General features: G+C 38.6%; 1 protein-coding gene across 3 annotated transcripts; it reads right to left on the bottom strand.

The window, feature by feature from the left end:
- Positions 1-1,842: 1,842 nt before the first annotated feature.
- STEAP2 (STEAP2 metalloreductase) lies at positions 1,843-19,780 on the bottom strand. Of its 3 annotated transcripts, none has more exons than XM_065051011.1 (6): positions 19,608-19,780; positions 19,083-19,229; positions 15,499-16,023; positions 13,296-13,823; positions 11,544-11,708; positions 1,843-5,853 (listed from the first exon to the last, which is right to left on the bottom strand). In XM_065051011.1, exons 3-6 carry the CDS (start codon positions 15,988-15,990, stop codon positions 5,569-5,571), a joined length of 1,470 nt encoding a protein of 489 aa, XP_064907083.1. In that variant the 5' UTR covers positions 15,991-16,023; positions 19,083-19,229; positions 19,608-19,780; the 3' UTR covers positions 1,843-5,568. The 3 variants fall into 3 exon arrangements, with proteins under 3 accessions (XP_064907083.1, XP_064907084.1, XP_064907085.1); XM_065051012.1 differs by having other exon boundaries at positions 15,499-16,020; XM_065051013.1 differs by lacking the exon at positions 19,608-19,780 and having other exon boundaries at positions 19,048-19,173.
- Between the last annotated feature and the right edge of the window lie 3,898 nt (positions 19,781-23,678).

The following is a 23,678-nucleotide window of genomic DNA, read 5'->3' as shown; positions in this document are numbered from 1 at the left end:
TACACCTCTTCAGTTAGTAACAAATAACATTCAAGACATGGAGGCTACAGTACCTTACTTCTGAGAGTACTAATTCACATGTATCAAATATTAATCTTACAAACACTAAGAAATATATTTAAAAAGGAGACTTGATCTAGAGAGGATTTCTGTTTTACAGTATCACAGTATGTTTGGGATTGGAAGGGACCTCAAAAGAGGTCACACTCTCTTGGTGTTTCAGCAAACTCTATTCTTTAGGTAAAGTTAAAATTCATAAAACGACAGGACTGTGTAATCGAATGTGTAGTACACGGCTGTGCGTTAGAAGATCAAGGTACCGTATCTAGGTCTGCCATTATCTCCTGTTGACTTTGCTGAGTGAATTATTTCCTCTGCCACTCTGTATTTGCTCTTTTACAAATTAGGTTGCAAGCTTTTGAAGGACTATTATTCAGTAGAAGATACACCTTACACGTGTTGCAATGTACGTCTTGAGCCCTGCCCAAGTGATGTCCTTTCCTTGGCTGTACTGAACCTGTGGACTTTTTCCAAAAATCTATAGACGTTTTCCAAAGCCACCCGCACTGTTTATCAAATACAACACTGAGCTCCTTATAGTACAGAAATCAGAGTCTTTCTAAGAATCAGTCTGTTGACTCTTTGTCTTCCTTTTCATTCTCGTTTCTTTTTTTTTTTTTTTAATTTGGTCAGCAGGAAGGGGAAAAGAAGGGGGGGTATAGTGAACGGGATAGTGCAGAACTGTCCTGCCAGACCTCCTGTGTCTGATATCCCCAGAAGAAAGAAAAGACCTGTGAAGTGTCTGGCAGTCAACTCAACCTTAAAAACCTGTAAAGTCAACAGAGCTTCCATCATCTGGATATATCTGCCTATACTATTAAAACACAGTGTTCAGGTTGAGTGAAATAGATTTAAGGGGTACTTTCAAGCTGATCTTAATTATTCTAAGGAAGTGCAATAAGTCAGAGTGACAGAACTTACACTTTTGTACAGTACAAAGTACAGCTGGACAAAGGTGTAAGTCCAGGCCCCCAGCTGCTAGCATTATATCAGCACTCGTGGAACAAGCACTGCAATACAGAGAAAACAAGGTGAAATTTAAAATAAAAAACCCTAAGGAAAGACAGATCTCAAGGACCAAAACGTTACTTTTACATCAGGCATGGCACAAATAGGTATTAAATATTTTGAACTCTAAAAATACCTAAATTCCATTTGGGAATATAGGAAGGCTATGTAACAATGTGAAAGGAACACAAACCTTGCCAGCTTCACTCACTCATGCATCTTGACATGTCTGAACTGAGAACAGTTTATGCTACTGACCTCTAGTTAAGCAGGATTTCACCTCTCAGGTATTCTTTGCCTCCTTCCTCTTATGTTGGCATAAGCCTCTCTGAAAAAAGTTATATATTTCCAAATGAAGGACTGCAAAGTGGCTCACCTGTTTTTCTCATTTGAACAGTAATGCTTTCTCTCTCTCACACAGGAAGAGTGTCTCCACCTGGCAAACTTACTTGTGCCTAGCAGTCTCACTTTTGCCAAATTTTGTTAAATTAGAAGTGGATTAAATATATGCTGACAGTACTGTAGTGTTCGCTCTGTGTTCTGAAAACATGGAGAGTATCTTACAGCAGGAGATGGGATATAGCTTTCCAGCATGTCTGTGTGAAATATGTGTTACCCAGCCACTGCAAAAGAAACAAACTGCCCTTCAGAATTTTTTTAAGAACACACATTCAAGTTCTACCTCTCACAGAAAATGTTCATTGGAGCACACATGTATGATAAAGAAAAGTGAGCTAAAATTTATTACACACAAGCACAGAAGAAAAAGCCAAATACCCGACACTGACTTTTTATTGATTTTTTTGTGTAAAACACAGTCTATGGAAAAATAGATAAAAGCATTACTAATAATTTATAATAGCCCTGTTCAGAGAGACAGCACAAACAAACTGACAAACACAACTACAAAGAGAATATTGCACATGGGAGACATACTATGCTCACTGCAAGACACTGCCAGCAAGGCATGAGGAACAACACATAATGATGGAGATCATTGTTCAAGTCAGTTCAATGTGTCATTACTTTTAAAGGCTGTAATCTAATTAATTCAAGCAGTATCATATCATGATACAATATCAGTACTGCAACATTACTCATTACATTGATAGAAAATACTACAGAGTGAATAGGCAAGAAATAAAAAAAATTGTGTATTAGGAGACGCACTGTCTGAAAAGAACTATGTGTATGCATCCATTACCACTGCATATATGAAAATATTATACTGAAAAACTCTATCTAATTTTTATGCACCTGATATATATAACTTTCAAAGGAAATCTTCACATTCAGAGGAAAGATGGTCCTAACTATATTCATACCTGTGAAATTTATAGCCACTTGGAAACTCATTGCTTTACATTAATAATTTCCCTTAGTGCTAGGTTGGGCAGCATTTATAGCTAATCACATATAGACACACACACACACACAATTTTATAGGCAATTAATGCCAAATAAAAATACAAATGTGTTTTCTCACATTGGCACTTCATATAATGCACAATGTTGGAACAAAAAGTTAAATGAGGCACCAATTCACAGTAACCATTACCACAAGCTAGATATGCAAAGAACTTTCAAAACAATTACAATGTAATTAATCTCTAAATAATTCAAGGACATGAGTACTTAATTAACTTGTACATAGTTGCCAGTTAATAGAATTGTAAGATAAAATTAATAACACATATGGAATCTGAAATAGAACTGTATTTTAGACAATGTTAAGAAAGAATACCTTAATATCCATAGAAACAATCTGTTGCTAAATACATAGAGGTCTCCATTTTCAAACATGATGTACACTGTTCTGTATTATATATTAAGCACTATTTTTTTTTACTGAACAGTAACCAAGATAAATGAAGATTATTTCATTATTCATTTTTCATTAGGCAGTAATTTATATAAAGCTACACAAAAATATTTTTATAGCAGGCTATTCCTCAAAATATATATTTATTCTCCTAAGTAACTAAAACATTTAAATGAATTTAGTTGTTTCTATTTAGGCAATTGAAATTGAACTTTTAGTCTCAGGTCTTTTTCCAGTGAGAAGTCCTCATGTGAGTTCTTCTATAGAAATCAATACTTTTGATCACATGAGTAAAGATTCCTTATGTGACTAAATATGTGCATGATAAGATATATAATGTGTAGTAAATGCATGAGTGTCATTTTACTTTCAGACTTACAGTGTTTCATTAGAGTGAATGGCCCTTGAAGAACACTACAAAGTGTTAAATCACAAGTCAACTTATTATTCCAGTTAGAAGCTACAGGGCCTAATGGGAAACCATACGTAATTTTGTAGCACAAATATTTAACAAAACGTTTTCATATATTTGATCTAAAAATATCATCTATTTATTAATACTTCAATATTTCAGTCTTTCAAGTAACTTATAAAATCAAACCACATTTTTAAGTTTCTACACACACAGTTTGAAAAAAGGAACATAACATTATTCTCTCCAGACACCTTTGGCAGTTCAAAATTTAACAGTTTAAACATTCTTGAATAAATTTAATTATGAAATAACTTTTTGCATAGGAAAGAGGGCCAATACATTTCTGTATATACTGTCAGTGGTTGCATTACAGTACATATATGGACTTTGATAGTAATTTTCAGTTAGTACAGTATCTTAGGTCTGCAATATTATCACTATTGCATCAAATTACATAATGTTAATTACCTATTCTATAGAAGTGTAGAACTACTATAAAATAATAGCAGCATATTTAATTTTGGAATGTAATCAGATTGTCAACAGTAATGGTTTCTAAATTTCTTCAGAGGTACGAAATTCTGCTCTGAGTTATACCATCCCATTCTAGTGAGCTTAATCAGGTTTCTTGCACAGGACTGGGGCAGAATGTAGCATTGCATTTATCCCATTAAAGTCCTCTTAATGTAATTAAGAACAACTAACGTGAACTCTTCAGATTTGGGCTAGTGTAACTGGAGGCAGAGTTTGAGTCTAGATTCTCTAGTTCTATTGAACTGCTGATTTCATTACAGTGATAATGAGATTTACAGGACTAGTGATGTTTAAGGATAAATTCAAGCTTAAGTCCTGTATATTTCTGATGTATCACATCGATGACAAATTCTTGCAAAGTAATAAATAAGCAGTGCAGGTTCAGCTAAAAAAGTCAAAAGATCCTAAACAGTGCAAATACAGATAAGAAAAATACAATTTCATACAAGAAAATTAGGACAAATAACACATTCTGATTCACTGAAATAAAGGTTTTGCTAATTAAGCAAGAGTAGCTGGAAGGTATGAGTTGAGTTTGGCTATTTTGTTAGAGAAGATGAGAATCTGACAAAGCAGTAGTAATAAATAATTGTGAATGTTCTTTTGAATCTCACAGGAAATGCAAATGTCAAGTTTTAGAGATAAATTCATTTTTAAGTATAAGAATAATAATTTTGTTTCTCAAAAATTCAGGCATATCCCAGTAACACTTGTAAAAGTAAGACTTTTATATAAAAATAGAAGATTGGATTTACACAAAAAGATAATAAGAATTTAAGACAGACTCTGGGAAATTGATATATAATAACAGAAACTCCAGTGTAGAAACATATAGAACGTGAGTGTTGTGATGCTTCCCTGTTGTATCAACATACTGGAAGTTTCACAGTGAAAATGGATTTTTATTGTTGAAGATTTCTCAGCTTGGTTTGTTTTAAAACAATTCCTGATATTTCAAAATAATTCCAAAATCAATAACTACTTGCTTGCACACATATCTGCATGTAAAACACAGTTTTGAATTTTCATTATACGATGTATAGAAATAAAGAGATGTTGAAGGTCTAAAATCCTATGTGCTACTTTGAAAACACTGACCTTGTTAGTACAATATCGTTTGCTTACGAGATGTACAATTATAACATCATTGAAACTGGTTTTGCATATTCAAATGAAGGAATGGTGTAAAACCACACCCAAATAAATATACTGTACATGTGCAATACATCATTACAAATTAAGATAAGTTGTTTCAATACCTGATTATTTCCTAAATTATTCACTCTTTTAGTCTATATCTTGAATTCACTATCCCAGAAGTGTGGTTTTAATAAAAGAAATACTGCCCAGAAAATGTGGTATTAATAAGTAGCACTCTGACACATATGCTCTAAGTCAAAGAAATATCTGGAATGCGTGGTTATAATAAAATACTCGTGATATAACTGTGCAAAGAAGCATTTAAAATTTCTGATTTCATAATCATCTGCCCTCTGTAATTCAAACGAAAAATATTTTGTAATTATCTAAAGGAGTAGTCTTCTAATTATAAATTTCTCATAGGTTGGTTAAGAGCTTGTACTACATGCCAAGCAAGTCCACAGTGACTTTATTCATTCTTTAACTAATCTCCTAAAAATAGAAATTTAGGACAAAAAAACCCCAACCAACCAACAAAACCCCAACAACTCAAACATCTAGAACAGTGCTAACAAATATTAGTCTGTCATCACATCACAGTTATCCTTTCTGGAGAGAGATGTGGAAGAGATCCGCTTGCTTCTTCTATAACATGGCTTTTCTCCCATCCTCTTCGAATTCTTCTCAGCTTCCTACTTACACATGGCAAAAGTAAAATGATCTTCCCTAGAATTACAATGGAAGGCAGAACAAGGGCAAGAACAAAATTCGGTGGTGTATAAAATCTGTAGTACTCTTCTTCAAAAGCTCTTTTCCATCCATAAATCAGTACATGGAAAGTACTTATGAGCAGAGCAACATATCCAAGTGTAGACTTCGAAAAAAGAGAAAAGAGGGGAAAAAAAGAAGAGATAATAGTACTTGGTCCTTCATTCAACAGCTCTAACCCATTACTCTAACATTTCTACTAGGCATCATGTTAAAAATCTCTTACTCATACACTATTTTGAATCACCAATATGTGGCTTTAAGTTCTCATGTGCTGAAAACTACGGATTGAACATTGATTTACAATATATCTCTGCTAGCATCTATAGCCCTTAGTCAAAGCTGAAATGCAGATATCTGCCCAAATTCTAAGTAATGGAAATCAACTTCAGGATATGTATGTGATTAAGGAACAATCCCAGTGAAGTTGCTGAACAACATCAGTTGTGATTGGAAGTTAAGTCCCCTGTTTCTAAACTAGGAGGGTAGGTCACTTCCAGTATTCATGATTATGGAACGGTGCAATTCTGCTGGAAGCGATCTGGGCCCATCACTCCAGATTTTTATCAGTCTAAAAGGTGCAGTTTGCTTCTTCCTCACAATGGCCTGCATCCTCTTGTCCAGTTAGCACAAATCATCCCTCACCTTTCTCCAGCAGCTGCTGCCTCCTGATTAACGGGCTGCAGGACTTGGGCACAAGGCAATGATGCAGTTTATTATGAACAGGTAGTGCTGGATGAAACATGAAGCAGAAGGTTCCCACCTGTTCTCATGCAATCTAGAGCATGCTACGGAAGGTAGTGCCAATAGGGGTCATTCACCATTTCTGTGAATCTGCCTTTTAAGAAGCCTGTAGTTGTATTGCTCTGCAGACTTGAGTTAAACGTATTAACTTTGATTTTCCCAAACCACGGTAAAAAAAGACTACTCTGCTTTGAATTCTAATGGTGATCAAATGAAGAAAAACTCTTTTGGGCTAAAACAGATGTAATGGCTAAGTTGGCTGGGAAACATTTGCAGAAAATCACTGAAACAGAAAATGAATATTAAAAATGCCAACTGACTACCAAGTTATGTTTTAATTCCAGTAAACAAAGAAGCAAAGAAAATGCAGCCTAATGGTCTATGATAATAAGTGAAAGAATTAGTTCTTTCTGCTTCAAGATTAACCAGTTTCTAGGGAAAGGAAAATGTCTGAGCTAACACCGTTTGCAAGGATCCATGATTATAAGAGTATAAAAAGGAAAATACTTTTGTTAATTTCGAGAGATTAGTACTATGTTTTTTAACTTGCCAATATTTATGCATTTTTGCCAATGGTTCCAGAGCCATGTTGGCACATTTTAGATATGCCACACTCTTTTTTAAAAGAACAATTTTCTGCCAAAATATTCCATAAGAGACAGAACAATTAGACAGTCACTTGTGGATATGAAAATGGCATATGCAGTATCTGAACGGAAGTCCTGGTAGGAAATTTGGACAGCAAACAATACTATCAAACCTGATGTTTGAGTATGTTATTGTGGATTTTTGCTGGTGTGACTGTCCTGAATTCAGTGCTGTTACATCACTGCCAGCAAAGAAAAGGGCACAAGTGAATCATATCCCTCATTTCTTCATCAGGCTTACTGATGAGAACTATAACAATTATTGAAAAAGAAACAGGAAGGAAATGTTATACAGACTCTTCCCAAATTTTTAAAAAAATAAAAAAAAAAAAAAAAAATCAATGCTTATTTAAATTCTATCTACAAACTACAGTTTTGAGACATGTTTGTATATCTTTCTATCTAATGGTCAAAATGGAAGCTAAGAAGTCCATCAGGACATCTATCAGTACATTTTTAACTAACAGCACAAGGACAAGAAAAACATACAATCCATCTATATTAAGGTGTTTTTTTTTTTTTTTCCCTGTGGAAAGTTGCTATATGTTTCTTTGATGGGTCGGTAGGGCACGTGTTAGTGTGTACTGGAGCATTTCAACCACTCACGTAAAAAATCTGACAATAAAAACACTCCTATAGGAGCCTCTGTCAGCTGCTGATGGTATTTTCTTCTACCAGGCCCTTAATTGCCCTATTTTTGTGCTATACTTTTGACAGTAATAACACCACATAGCTAGAAAGAGGATGTTCTCCACACAACTTAGCATTCTGCAGTCTCTGGTTTGTTCAGTCAGAGCAGATCTGCACTAGAAAGTTCCATTAAGAGCATTTATCCCAGCTTGCAGCTACTGACAAAGGCTTTTCCAGAAGTAGACGCAAGACTGGCTGCCTTTGCAGCCACTGTAGGAGGCTGTGTCAGTACAAAACTTCTATGGTTTTATTATAAAGACTTGATTTTTCTGTACCTGCAAATGTTCAAAGGCTACAGCAATGGCTATACAGTAGCAACACAAGGAAACTCAGAACCGACTGAAGCAGCCTTGGACAAAAGACATCAATTAGTGCAGAAAAATGCACTGCTGGGCAGCTGAATGGTAAAAATAACATCAGCTAGTGGCATTGGATCATACTACAAATCTCGGCCAGCGGTAGCAGCAGAAAGCCATACTCCAAAGTTGACCACCCCTAAGGATGCTAACATAAGAGGTGTTTCAATCATTGAGAAATAAATTATAATTGTGCTGTGGAAGTTATTAATTGCTAGAAAGCAATCTGTTTAATACTGGAAAGAGAGCTGCTGTCATTCAGGTATGCAAGGTTATTTTCTTCTGCACAGGTTTATGACTTGACAATGCATAGGAGGGAATACGGAGATTAAAGATGCAGGAGAAAAATCCCTAAAATGCTACCAGGAAGATGTACATCTAAAAAGACACAAATCTGCTGTGAGACAAAAATGCTTCAGGAATTTTTACCTTCACAATGGTCAAGTAGTTTCAAGTGATTTATATATACAAAAGGTATTTTCCAAAGCCTTTGTTTATGCAAGGTATACTTCAGATTCCCCAGTAACAGGATATTGCTAAACTCACAAACATGCTGTAGCAATTCTGACTGGAATCTTACTCAAACTTGCTAAATACTCAGACCTCATTCTTCTTTACTCTGGGGGAAAAGTACCCTACTCTTGTGGGAGAACCAAGGCAAGGCAGCCTTCCTTACAGTGTGCGCACAAACAAACAAACAAACAAACAAGTAATACTGTCTCCAAAAAACTTTAGGATTGTGCTAGCAGACAAAAAGAATGTTCACAAAAAGATCAGCTTCATACTGTGTAAATGCCCGACTCGCACTGATTTAAAGGGAGATATCAAAGACAGCAATGATTTCTGGGCAAAAACATTCACAATCAGCATTCTTTACAGTATTACAAAGACTGTGGTAGAGGTCTGTTTGAATCACTGTAGCTACGGGAGATGCTGCTTGGGGCTTGTTCTACTGATAGAAGAATAGAAAATAGTCTATACTGTATATGTTAATAATTTCTTTAGCCTAAACTCAGATTTTCCTAGTAGGACTCAAGACTGAGTATATTTTAGTGGTGAAACTCTTTAGGGGAGGCCAGACCCTTATTTTGATGAAACTGTATTTACTAAGATGAGCAAGCAATAGTATGTTGTTCTCAGTGGGAAGTTCTGAGTTGAAAAACTGGCCAAGTGTGCCAGTGATGAATGTGACTGATTCTTCATCTGTCAGATGCAAAACAAGTTTAGCAATTATTGTGGCAAATCATCTGAGATTCAAGACTAAAGCTGGAGACACGCTGCTTTTCCCAGCTAAAATAAGCAGCACTGAGATGGTGGGCTAATAGTTCCACTGTGACTTGGAGAGGATTGAGAAAATTAAGTTCAAATTCACTTCATCACATTGCACTTCAGTAGAAGAAAAATAGACAACAAGTATTATGATGTTTTATCTGTTCTACTTGCACACTGAGTATGATGAAGCTTCTGCAGAAATGCAGACCCCTTTAACTCTAGGGAGGAATCACTGAAAGTCCGTTTTCTGATTGAATAAAGCAAGAGGATTTTTGGAGGAAAAATAACTAAATGAAGAGCAACTTACATCCTGAGGAATAACTAATGACAAAGCAAAGTACCTTTAATGATCATTAACTTTAAGGCAATTTTTAGTAGTTCAATATTTTTTGTGATGAAAAAATTGCAAATGGGCATAATTCATTACAAATATAAGTTCTCTTAAGCATGTAATGCAAAATCAACTGTAACATAACTCCAGAGCAGACAACTTGTTCCAAATCAAATTCCTCAAAATACTGACAGATGATTCATGAAAGTTCATAATTATTTAAATTTGGAACTATTTTAACTTTATTTACAGTGGAAATAACTGCAGTAAACATGACACAATAAAAAATGCCCTTGTAGACACATTATATGATCACTGTGTGGATTTTGACTCAGTCACACAAGCCTGAACTTTGGAAACTTTAGTAAGGAAAAATAAGATACAATTGCTGGATTTGTGGGTAGAAGTAATTACTGGATAAAGCCATCACCTCACTCATGAGCGAATATGTATTTTGCCCTTTTGCATTAACGTTTTATATCACCCAAGAGCAGTACTATTGTTGCTGCACAGAGAACTCTGGATGGCAGGGTTGGTGTAATAATATAAAATGGGTATTTACAGCCTCTGAAGGCTCTAAACCATGAGTGAGAATAAACAGTTCTGTCAGGAGAACTCTAATTTGAATATTTTTTCAGCAACTTTTTGGAGGCCTACCTGGAGTGTTCCATCGATAGAAACCTTAGGGGAACGGAAGACATTACTTACAGACAGAAGACCTCTGGCAACTACAGCCAAAGTGTTCCCCATCCACCTGCTTTAAAATGTCTGTAAATTATGAAGTGCAACTCAAGTCCTGAACAGTAAAGTCTGTGCCTGTGTTCTGAAGGTGGGAATTTGTAACCAAACTAAGAATTAGGCAACATTATTACAGTGGATGTGTTGAAAAACCACTAATCAGAAAAGACCAAGTTAGGACTAGAGTACTGAATCCAAAGCCAGGGAACAAAACAAAACAAAACCCAAAACTGCATGTGCACACTTCGGAAATTTATCACAAGACTGAATCCTAATAAAATTTCTTATTGCTGACTGCTACCTAGAACTAATGGCAATTTTGTTTGGAAGCAAACATTAAGCTGTTTATTAAAGCCTATAATTCTCAGTATTTTATGCTGGTCAGGTCTGCCTGTAGTAGATGTTTATCTGAGGAAGGAGGGAAACAGAAGGGATGCCAGGACCTGGAAAAGCTTTTGCGTTTAATAAACAAAGCTTTATATTTTACTAATAGGTATTTTCAACTAAAGGAATAACACAGTTGAGAACTGTTTTAATTCCCACACAGTGGAGGGAAGCAAAACTAAATAAATGATACCATGGTTGTCAGAGGACTATGCAATAAAAATCCTGCAGGACAAATTAAGCCTTCAATTTTAACAGTTGTGTGCATCTACATATAGTAATATCCCAGCAGTATCATTGCCTTTAGCGAGCGTGTCCAAATGTATCTAATTTGAATTTAGTAAGAAATTCTAACAATGGAAAAGGAATAGATTAGTGCTCATTTGCTCTTAGCAGTGTTGGTTATTTAAGACCAAGAAGTGTAAAACGGAAATTCCTATTCTAACATTTCTAACACTCATGAAGTGTTTCATGTGCCTTCATGTTAACTTATCTGCCAGGTAAAGATACATTGTTTTTATTAATTTTCCGGGGGGGGGGGGGAAGCTCTTATGTTGTGAAGCGTTCATCATCATAATGATAATCAAGGAATTCTTATTAACAACAAAACCTCCTTATTTAAAAAGTAACTCACCTGAATAAAACTGAACTCCCTCCAGTTTAAGGAACTGTTTACTGAAGGGATGGAAGTTACTGCCAGCAAAGAAAGCAATCCAAGACTCATTATTCCAAAGGAGATATACATTTCAATCCGCCACACCTCTTCTTCATTCCAAGAATTTTCAACATTTGCATGAACCTGATGAAAGCACAAAGGAAGCACTTTATTCTACAGGATACTAAAAATAACAGATGTTATTTAGCTGAATAAAAGCTTACAGCCACAGGACAACTATAAAAAGGAGTCAAATACTTCAGAGCTTTCCTCATGTCTTGCAGAAAAACAACTATTTCCTTATTGTTGGCATTGGCTCTTGTTAGATTAAAAATACATTAAACATTGAAACTTAGATGAGTTGTTAAAAGAAAATGTAACATTATATACTATTTAGAACAATTATGCTATAAAACCACATAAATCTGCACATTCTTTAGGCTGCAGAAAAGCAGCTCTCGCTTCAGACCCTGGAAACTTAAATTCTATAATATAAATTGGGTAAAAGCTGTAATTTGTTTTTAGTTTGTTACATTTAGAAATAGTTCAGCATCACTTCCTGTTTTGCTTCAGCTCCCTATGCTGAGTACAAGTTATTTTGCCTCTTTCACTGTTGACATCCAAGACTGTTCTCATTGGAGAGCTTTACCAGAAAAAAAAAAAGAAACTACTCATGTCCTTAATGATTAAGAGACTTGGACATTCAATTATCTTTCCACTTTCAGGTGAACTATTGTGATATGGCATGTCTTGGAACAGAAATATTAGCAAGTGAGAGTTTAAAAATGTTATTAAAACCAAGATAATTTCTCAGTAAAAGTATCAATGGATCCTTTACTAATACAGAGTGTGTTTCTTCCTGCCTTTCTCTTAAGTTAAATCTTTCATGCTAGCTCTTTCAGAATTTGTGGACCTAATCCTCGTTAATTTGTTCCATTTGACTTCCTGAACTTGCTTTTCTTTCTGTTCGATCACGTCTCTCTTTCCTGCAGATTTTATGTGCTGAATGGCAATGCTGCTTTTCTGGCAGTTCTATTTTTCTACCACTTTAAAGGTGACAATAAGCTACTCCACTGACAGACAGGAGCATCAGACCTTCTTTTGAAGAATGACAGATCTGACAAAGATTGTTTTAGGTTTATGCAAGACCAATTGTTCCTGGGAACTGAGAGTCAATTTCTATTGCCTGCAATAGATCATATACACTGAAGTTTTCATGAATAAACTATTTCTACCACTGGTCCAAAATAATACAAAGTAACACAATTTTCATTTTGTAAACATAGATGTATCTGTAAGCACTATTACAGTATCTACCCTTATACCTTTTTCACACTTGCAAATTTATTTATAATATACATACTTCCTTCATATGTTAAGTACACATAGGGAGGAACATACCTCAGAAACTCAGAAGGTTCCTGCTGTTGCTCTTATCCTGTCTATCCTACATTCTCCTTGTGCATATTACTACCAGGGATTTAAGGAGGACACCTCCTTGATTCTCCATACCACAGAAACTTGACTACAGCTTGACCAAGAAAGTGAGCACAACGCACAAGTGTTTATTTTAGTCCCCGTTCTGACTTGGTACTAGCTATACATAAGACAACCCACAACATTCTCCACTGAAAACAGTGGAACATATTAAGAAAACGTATATATTGTATTCACGAGCCACATGCATACAGTCAAGGCATTTTTGGCTTACTGAACTAAAGACTGGCTTACCTGTTGATATGCCATATTGAGAAATAAGTATCGCTCCGACCTCCTCATAGGTAAGCAGAGGCTGTACACCACATGCACTGTTGCAAAGAAAAAACTGAGCAGACCAAGCTGCTTTCGACACTGGAGCCAGTTGTCCAGCCAAGGTGGAAATCGCCTATACTTAGTGCCAGAGTGAAGCTGATAAGCGGCTGCAATAAGTCCTGATAAATACACTAGAGAAAGTAAAGTGATTGCAACAATTGGTAGAGTCTTGTTCACGATCTCAATGGGGATCTTGTAAAAGTCACTCTGCTGATTTCTCACATACGGATGGATTACATCTCTAACGAAGGAATAGACAAAGAAAAATGTTGCCAGGCTAATTGCAATCACTACAGGCCCTTTCCACAGAGTGAACAGCCGCAGAGGTAAATTTTCAATCTCCCTTGAAGATGACAATGCTCCCAAATCAACAGGAATAAAACTGAGCTGACGGGCAAGCTCAATAACTTGATGGCGAGCCTGAACATTGTTACTGCATATATATACCTGTTGGGAAAGTCATGTGAATTGTCAGTAGTCAGAGAAAGAGACTCAAAGGTTAAAAACCCAACCAAGCAGCCAAACAAAACAACCCCCCAAAAAACATAAAAAATCTTGAGGGCCTCCAGGGCAAAACCACAGCACTACTGCTAAAAGGGTAAATTGTTATCTAAACTTATATTACCAAGATGAGAATGAAACGACATACAAATCCAGTCAAAGTGAAAATATGCACACTGACTTAGCAACAAAGTGACCAAAATAAAATTGGCTTTTTCTTGCAGTTAATAACAAGCTAATGAGGGATGCCCTGGTAATCTGCCCCTCAAATGATATGTCTACAGGATCGGATTGAACCTGAAACAATGGCTAAAAGTATTTCAGAAAGTCATGAGTCTTTAAAAAACACTGGAATCTTGAATGATGACTATAAACCAGCTGTAGCCTAACCAGAATGCAAAGCAGAGAACTGTATAACCTCTCTATGTATAACAGGTTTAGCTTAATTTCACAATCCAGATTTCCCCAAAAATTGAATGTTTAACAGAAAAGAGAAAAACTAGCTGTCAAATACAAACTCCTTTTAAAGACCAGTTATTACATAGTGAAAGAAATGCACTGCTACAAAGTACTTAAAAGCTCCTTTAAAAGTTACAGTGGGCTATACTTCGCCCAACACTGTTCGCTGATCATGTGCATTAGAGCACACATGATCAGTTTTGACAGAAGTTAATTACTTATAGCACAATGCTATTCTGAAAGGTGACAAAAACAGTACAGTGAGGTTATTTTTAAAATTATGCTAATTCTATATCAGTTTCATTCCATTAAAAAATCTACATGAAGTATCAGAAATCTCAGTTTAACCTCCAGTAGCCACATTACAACAGTCATTTTGCATGCATTTCTCAGAGTCCATAAAGCCATGAAGGACTCTGTTCTTGCATAGGCTTAAATCCTTTGTATCATTTCAGCAAAGCATGAAAATGATAAAGCTGCCTTTTCTATATGCAGGATGGATTTAGGGAACACACTAGGAAGGAATTTGAACATGATGTTCCCAAGCAGTTCTGGATCAAATGAATGATCACTTAGAAACATATGTGCCTCCTTCTGTCTCCTCATATTTATGATCTTGGGGCATTCTAAAACCTAGATCATTTCTTTCACTTCTTTGTTACATTGAATCTAAGAATTTTTAGATCAGCTGACTCCTGAGCCCTGGGATCAGGACCCGAGATTTCTGCGCACCTCTTTCAGTGGTTCACTCTGTGTAAACCAATTGTGAAACTGAAATACACTGGGAAAGACTGCTTCTATCCTTGCACAAGCATAAAGATAAAAATTAACATATTTCCTACAGAAGACTTTAAAACCCAAGTCCTCTATCTGTAATCATCTAAAGGTCGGTTGTCTAGTCAAGGCTAGGATCCGCATTTCCTCTGCAATCTTTAAAGATAAACAGGCAGCCCAGGGGACAATTTGGACCACTTCATATGTCTTACAGTGGATGAACTAGACTCCAAAAGTTTAATTGGCTACTAAAACTTAAACTAAAGGCCCAACTTTTTAGGTATGCTAATTCAGGCAGGATGAATCCAATGAGATCTGGCTGCTTACATTCAGTTTCTGTCATCTTCATCTCACACACAAGTGAAATTAATACAAATACAAGATTTACCTGTCTGCTGGCATCCTTTGGTCCTAACTGCAGTGACCAAGCTGAAACAACATTGAATCCTTTGACAATCAGGGAATCTGGGAAAAGTGATGCCAAATACTCTGCATTGGAGTCAGGATATTGGTCTACTCTTGTATTATTGCTGACATCAATCAGAATTTTACCAGCGAGTAAATGCTTGAGGTCCCACAAAGAGGCATAATGTTCTCTGTGTATAGCTACAAAAATGATGTTTGTTTTTGCTACTGCATCTTCGTGATGAGTAACATCAACCACATGGGGAAAAAACTCTGCAGCAAGTTTAGGGTTTCTGCTTCCTACGACGACGTGGTACCCACATCTGATTAGCCTAATTGTCAATGACTTAGCAAAGTCTCCACTTCCAATTATGCCTATTGTCATCTTATTGGCATCCTTAATGCCATTGGCAACATTTGGCAGAAAAGTTTCATTGAGGTTCTTCGGACTTCCCATCATAGATATTGATTCCATACTTTCAAGGCACCAAACCTACGAGGACTTCTTCTGGAAAAAAAAAAAAAAGCAGAAAGCAACAGAAAGAAAAATGCAGCATCATACAATGTTACAAGGTATCAGAATCCATAAACACCTCTGGGAGCAAAATACACGGTTCCAAGATTCATGTTACATTTTTTACTTAATGTATCCTTAAGTATGCACTAATCAATTTTGTCTTGCAATGTGTCACTAATACAAGGAGAAACATAAAATACTTCAAGCACTTCAATAATACAGTCACAGAAGTAAATGATACTTTCCCATCTTCTCCTATTCCCTGTCTTCCTCTGCCCCAGAATACTGGACCACAACATAACCTTGTGCTCCTAAAACTAATGGTCAATGGAATGATGAGGAGAAACATGTAAGGAAAACTGGGTAATTATGGAAAAATATTAGAAGGTAGAGATAGTTGGTCTGTGGCTGGCACAAGGCCTGTGAGTTCATGGCAGCTGAACTGCATTAAAAGCTTATGCAAGTTATTATTGTGGTATCCTATACTGGCCAGGAAGGAATGGATGCCGAGGTCTCAAAGCTGCAAATGTCATGGCTGTCACCATGACACAGACATCCATCTGACATACTCACCTGTCAGCCAGGGAATTGGGCAGTACATATAGATTCAATGGCAAAGACAATAAGGGAAATTTGTCCAGGCCTATTAATGAGATCACTAAGGACACTGGTAGGTCAGACTGCTAGGTCTGGCCATGGATGTATAAGGATTAACTGTGGGTGCAAAGGTAAAGGCTTCAAGGCTATGGGTCGCAAATAAGCCTAACACAATTTTTCTGACAAGGCAGAGAAGATAAATCCTGGAGGTAAACACACGGGACAGCATTCCACAAAAATCTAATGGCAGGAAGAGATAGACTTCACGCAGTAATAAAAGGGAAGAGAATCACAGGACTCAAATTCAGTGCAGTAAGAAAGGCTTTGAAGAAGAGCAGAGGCTAAGGTTCACAGAAAATTTAAAGAAATACTGCTAGAGTTTTGGAGAGAAGAGGTCACATAACTGCAGCAAAGCTGTAACAAAGACATAAAAACCCCCAAACAACTCCTGGGAAAGAAGACTTCATATGAAACCACAATTATGACATAAGTGGTTCTGGACTGTAGAACAGGAATGAGTTCTGAAAACGAAGGAAGAAATGAGGAAAGGCAGGATAAGAAGGACAAAAGAGAAACCATGAGGTTGCTCTCTTGGGAGCAATCAAGAACAGACTACCTAGAAAGAAGGAGCTGAAAAAACCACCTTCCTGAGCCACCATCCAAGAGCTGATATGATGGTGACTAATCACCAGTGGGGCATTTCACCCAGCCATCAGCTAGGAATACAGTAAGGGTGGTGAATAACCTCCCACAATTAAAAGCAGCTTTGTGTTTCAGAAGCTGGAGGAAGCTACCAGAAAAATGGGTACCTTTCATTTCATCATTGACTAGAAGGGAAAAACTCACTGAAACTGGACTGAGACTCTAAGGACAAAAACCAGTATGTGAAAGTGACCACAAAACCAGTGGATTCTAAGGGTGAATCTTTCTGGCAGAGGCAGACCACGTAGATTTTTACGTATTCACTGAAAAACGTCTTTCTTACCACATGACCTGAAATGTATCTAACACATGACCAAAGTACCAGTGTTTCCTGTACCATGCTAGTTCTCACCCAGGAACATAATGAGAATAGCTGTATTTTGATCAGGTAAGAGATATACATCAACTGAATATGATAGAACACATATGCATTCACCACGTGATTACAGAGGCCCATTTCAGTTCATGTCACATGACGTGAAGGTGCTACAAAACTTAGGGACAAAACGGGAACCACCATGAGGAAATGGGATACCAGCACCATTTAACCACACTGCAGCCTCCTTTCAGTTCTTGTCCAAAGGATCCTTAGGAGAATGGGCATCGAGGATCTGGACATGATGAATTGCTCTGGTGATCTCAATGCCAGTAGTATGTAAGGAACAGAATAAAACTAACAGACTTCATAAAAACCCCCCAGGGAATAGGCAGACATGACTCTTGGGCAAATAATCTAAGATTTGGAAGAGATCAGAGAGCTGGCAGCTACTGTAAAGGACTACATTAAACGCAAAACAGCAATTCAGAGGAAAAAGAGTATATAAGACTGTTCTAACTGCATCAGGAGAACTTTAATTACCTGAAAAATCACACAAAAAGTAAAAAGAAAAAAAAAGGAGAGGGTGTGTATGCACGCCTAATGACCAGCATAAAGACACACCACTATCATGTAGGGATGAAATCAGAACAGCAATGGTGCAGAAATGAGTTGCAACGAGTGAAGGACATAAAGGGTAACAAGAAAAGGTCCCATAAATACAACAAAAGACAAGGTTTATAACTTTAGAGGAAAAGGAACAAATTATAGGTGAAACAAAATAGCACACAATGTTAAATATTTTATTTATTACAGTCCTTCAGAAGAAAGATTAATTGTGAACAGATATTTAATGAAATTCCTTTTACAGGGGGACAGAAGGTGAGGTCAAAGTGGAAAAAGGCAAGTTAAGAGCAAAGGATAGAGTTAAATATAAGATAAAGATTTTCAAGTCAGTAGACACTTACAAAATCCACCCTTGATACTTAAAATACTGATTGAAATGACATCTTGAGAACTCTTGAGAGGACAAGAGAGGCAGAATAATACATACCTCTAAAAGAGGGGAGGAGGAGGACTGAGGAAAGCAAACAGCCTAACTTCAGCCTCTGGACAGATTTTACATCAAGTTATTGAACAATCAATTTGTAAACAGTTAGATGGGAAGCAGATGATAAGAAGTAGCAAAGGTGGGTTGTTCAGGAACAGACTGCAACAAAATCAACTTTGATTTACAAAATATCTGGCTTCACAGATATAAAAAAATAGTAGAAGCGATATAAACTTGACATTTGCCCTTAGATAAGCTAAGAAAACACCACAGAGCTATGTCAGCCAGGTGACACATTCGTGACAACCTGCTCTTGGATAACGACTGCTAGAGGAGAAAAATGAATCACCGAATCTGTGACCATCCGCTCGGGCGGGAACTCACCGGGCGCGGGCTGAGGCCGATGCGCGGGGCCGGCCGGACGCCGGGTGCAGGCCGGGAACCCCAGGGCAGGGCAGTGGACGGCCGGGCGACGCCGGTATCTACCCCAGAGGAGCTCGGCGGGGCCCAGGTCCTGGCCGGCATCTCCAGCTGCAACGACAACATCGTCCGTGACAAGACCGGCGACCCCACCGCCCGGACGCCTCCGTGACCCGGGCAGAGCTGGGGCAGCGCTGCCAGGCCCGGCCGCCACGGACCGGAGGGTCCTCGGCTCCGCGCCACCGCCAGGCAGCGGCCGCCCGTCCTGGCTGCCGGGCCGCACCCAGCCCCACTACCTGACCCGCTCTGGGGGCCCTCGCCACCGACAGGCCCGCCAGAGCCTGCCCGGAGTTGGGGCAGCCGCGGCGGGAGCCAGGGCACGGGGCAGCGAAGAAACCCCCGCGGGCGGCGGCGAGCACGCTGGGGCTAAAGAGGCGCCCGGCGGGTACGCGGCCCCCCCGCCCCGGCCTCGGCCTCGGCGCCGCTCACCTTGTACCGCCCGGCAGCAGGACCAGCACCCCCGCGACTCCTCCTGAGGCCCCGGCCCCGCAGTGGCGGGCGGGAAGGCGGCGCCTCTCCTGCCGCTGCGACCCGCCCCCTGCGGCCCCTCCGGCACCGCGCCCGGGAGGGCACCAGCACGAGCCCGCTGGGGCTTGGCCTCGTGTGGGGAGCGAGGGGCGGGCGGCCAGCCCCGCCCTGCCCTCGGCCCCGCCCACTGCGCTCCGGCCCCGAGCCCCTCAGACACCGCTCCGGCCCCGGGGCTCGGCTGGCACAGCGAGGGCTCCCTGGCGGTGCCCAGGCGTGCTCACGGCCCTGAGGGCACAACGCACCCTTCTTCTGCCCGGGCTCTGCCGGGCCTCTGCTGCTCTGGCCCAGGTTTGCTCTTCAGCACGAACCCTCCTCCGGCCGCTCTTCCTCATTCTCCCCTGGCAGAACGGTGCTGCCGGCCCTCAACTGGTGCTGGCTGCAGGGCTGCGGTTGAGGATCAGACTCATAGCATCACAGAATAGTTTGGGTTTGAAGGGACCTTCGGAGCTCATCCAGTCCAACCACCCTGCCATGAGCAGGGACATCTTCAACCAAAACAAGTTGCTCAGAGCCTCGTCCAGCCTGGCCTTGAATGTCTCCAGGGATGGGGCATCTACCACCTCTCTGGGCAACCTGGGCCAGTGTTTTAACACTTAATTGTAAAATGGGTGTTGGGTGTCCCTGTGGCCCAGGTTGGCTTCCCTTGGTACGGGTAGCGGAGAGGCCACTCCGCATGTTTGCTGTGTACCTGGTGTACTCTGTGCAGCTGGGAGTTGTGCTCTGATTTCAGTGTTACACAGAATGAGAGGACATAGAGGATTCAAGCACATAAAAGTGAAGCTAAACCCCAAGATCTGACTTACATGTTGCTTGGCCAAGGACATTTCCAGTTGAAGACAAATTGAGCTTTTTCCTGAAAAAGTATAGCTTCTGATTTTAACATTTTCTGATTTACCAAACAAATTCCATCTTTCCTTAAGCTATACTGTATATATAACAACATGTAACTCTCAATCATTTGTTTAACACATTTAAAACTGACCAACACATATAAAGTATGGCGCTCATGCTGCAGCAAAAAAACTAACACATGCACAAATGGTTGAAAAGGAGCCATATGATCTCAGAAACACTGAACATACCTGTTTTCATCCTTTGTGGGTGCATGCTGACTTGTTTCTGTAGTGCATGAACTGAGGACTTAAGCAGAAGGAGCCATATAAACAATTCAAACATTAATTTCAGTGTACCACAAACAACCATGCTGTAGAATTTGAAAAGAGGGCTTCTGTTGTAGTTCAGAAGCCATTTCCCCCCCAATTATTAAAGAAGTCATTTTCCTGACACTGAAAACATATATTTTTAAAGCATTTATTGATTTGGTTAACAGGTGCACAGAAAACCTAGTGCCTGGTCTTCCAAAATGCATTTTCTACTTTCAGATAGTGAGGGCTGGGTTGATACTCCACAGAAGTCAATGGAAAGGTGAGACCATTGACGGACTACTCAGAAACACCCTTTTCATTGTGAGAACTAGCATTTCAGCCCTTCAGTTTCCTGTTGTAATACTCTTCTTTTCTTTGCTATTGATCCAAAAGTTGTCATCCTAGGCTTTTTTTTTTTTGTAGCCAGTACGACTACAGTAGTACAGGTTCAAATCTTTTAGTACAACCAACAGATGTATCAAAAGAAAAAAGCAGAAAATTCTTTTCTGCATTTTGTGGCTGATTTTCCTTATATGCTACTTTGTGTGACTCTTGTAGCCAGAAGAGTATTCACATTAAAATTGACCTATTTAGTCATGAGACTAACTCATGCACGTCAAATTGATAGTGCATCATACATAATGTGAGTAGTGACAATCCTATAATTCTTGATTTATTTGAACTATAGCCTTAATAAGAAGGCTGTAAATCTGCATGTTTGGAGTTGTTTTCCTGTGGGATATTTTTTTAATATTATTACTGCAGCATAAAGTCTTGAACAGAAGACTCAGACCTTTAGGAGATGATGCATTAGAGGAGAGGGCTTTTTTCTTACGCAGGCAGTATGGCTAATGATCCTTGAATTCTGATACCCGTTTCTTGTTCAGCTGTTTGGCCTGCAATTGCTCACTACCTACGTCTTGCATGTGAAAGTGACACATCCTGTGCTATGTACAGTGTGCCAGGTCTGACCCTTGTCCTTCATGCCTAACCCATCTGGGTCCCACAGATGTCAATCAGTTTCCCATGTCTCCTATATTTTTCATTTCTTATCCAGTAGTTTCTCCTTTTGCTATGTGCAAACCTCCCCAGCTTTAGCCTTTGTGTGCAGGGGCAGATGAAGAAACTTTTGATTCCTGGTGATTTACCAGCATGTTGAACAGACACAACTAACATGATATCTGGTACATTCAAAGATTAAATCAAGGCAGTTTGGAGGATTTCACTTGATCCTATATTTTCCTTGCACATTTTTGAGGTTTTGCAGTTTGAATATTCTCATTTGGAACAGGGACTAAAGTGACTACAGCCTCCCTTCCATTGCTGTATAACTGATCCATTCAAGCAGGAGATGCATAAGGAGGCCCCTGTCTTGCATGGATTTTACCATGAGAGCAGGGGTATATACATGCCTTTTATACATTTAAACTCTCCAAAAAATTGGACCATATCTCTAGTGAGATGATGCAATTGGATAGTTACATTTTCTCAAATTATATACAAAAAATCTCTGGGTGACATAATTTTCAGATATTCTGTTAAAGGGTTATCTTAAACGATCTGTTAAAAAAGGAGATTATTTTCTTTTAGCAGGTGTTTTTCTTTTTTTAGCAAAGTCCAGGGCAGCATTATTTTTTCTTCCTTTAAGGGATGGAGCATAACAAAGGAGTTTCCAATTGGCAAATGGAAACAGATATTCTGCTTCTTCCTCTTGGCAAGAGGAAAACAAAGCCCCAGGGATTTCCCCATGGAAAGAGAGTGAAAACAAACACATAAAAATTAGCTTCCTATAAGGGCAACAAACCCAAATACAATTATTTCTGGCATACTACCCTCAACACAGTTAATTTCGTAACTTAGCAGAAAAATACAGTATTTCCCAGCCAGGAACATTCAAGCCAACCAATTTTTTTTTCTTATGGCAGCCTGCAATTACTCTAAAAATAAAACTTAGACCTATTACCCATTTTTTATAAGGACAAATGGATCTGAGAGATTTGGAAAATTTAAACCTATTTTTACCTTATTTTTTGGTAGAAACAAATTGTACTTTTGTTCCTTGTGTCTTTCTGATTTCTTAATTAATCTGATATCATTGTTCACTTGAAAAGATGTTGGTTTTTAACAAAGATAGTATTTAAAAAAATGCAACCTAACCACTAACTAAACAAAGAACAAAAATGAATGGTAAATACCTCAACTAAAATATCTTCCCTTCCTTCATTCTTTGGATTTCGTCAATTTGTGGTGTTCCCTTTTCACTGTCCAGGTATCACTATATCCTCTAGACCCTCTAGGTTCTGAATTTCAGTACTTAAAAGCAAGGAAAGCAGGACAAACTGAAATGGATAAATAAAAACACTTTTATACTCTTTTTGAGGAGGAAAACAGAAAGAGGAGAGAGGAGAGGTGAGGAGAGGTGAGTAGAGGAGAGGAGAGGAGAGGAAGATAGAATGAAGGGAAGAGAAGGAAACCCTTTACAGAGCCCAATGAATACACCATAGTTGAGAAATCCTAGAAAATAATGTGAAAAAAGACAGGGTATCTACTTCTCAAGAAGAATGACAAATGAAGGGCGATTCGACCAAAACAGAGGACCTCCACAAAACAAACAAACAAACAAACAAACAAACCCAAAGCACCTAAAAGTACAGAACATCAAGGCTTACAATTCTGTTTCTAAGGCAATCCAAGTAGAAAAACAGTGAGGATTTTTTCTGCTTTTATGATCTAGTAAATTAATTTTAGTCACCAGAAAGAAGGTAAAGGAAGGAAACCTCTCCTAGCTTTCCCTGACTATGGTTTTCCACAGCTATTGTTGAAGCCC

Source organism: Columba livia, chromosome 2 (genome assembly GCF_036013475.1).
Source record: "Columba livia isolate bColLiv1 breed racing homer chromosome 2, bColLiv1.pat.W.v2, whole genome shotgun sequence".
NCBI classification, from domain to species: Eukaryota; Metazoa; Chordata; class Aves; order Columbiformes; family Columbidae; genus Columba; species Columba livia.
The sequence above is the reverse complement of the archived record's forward strand: the minus strand, read 5'-3'. Positions and strand labels throughout refer to the sequence as shown.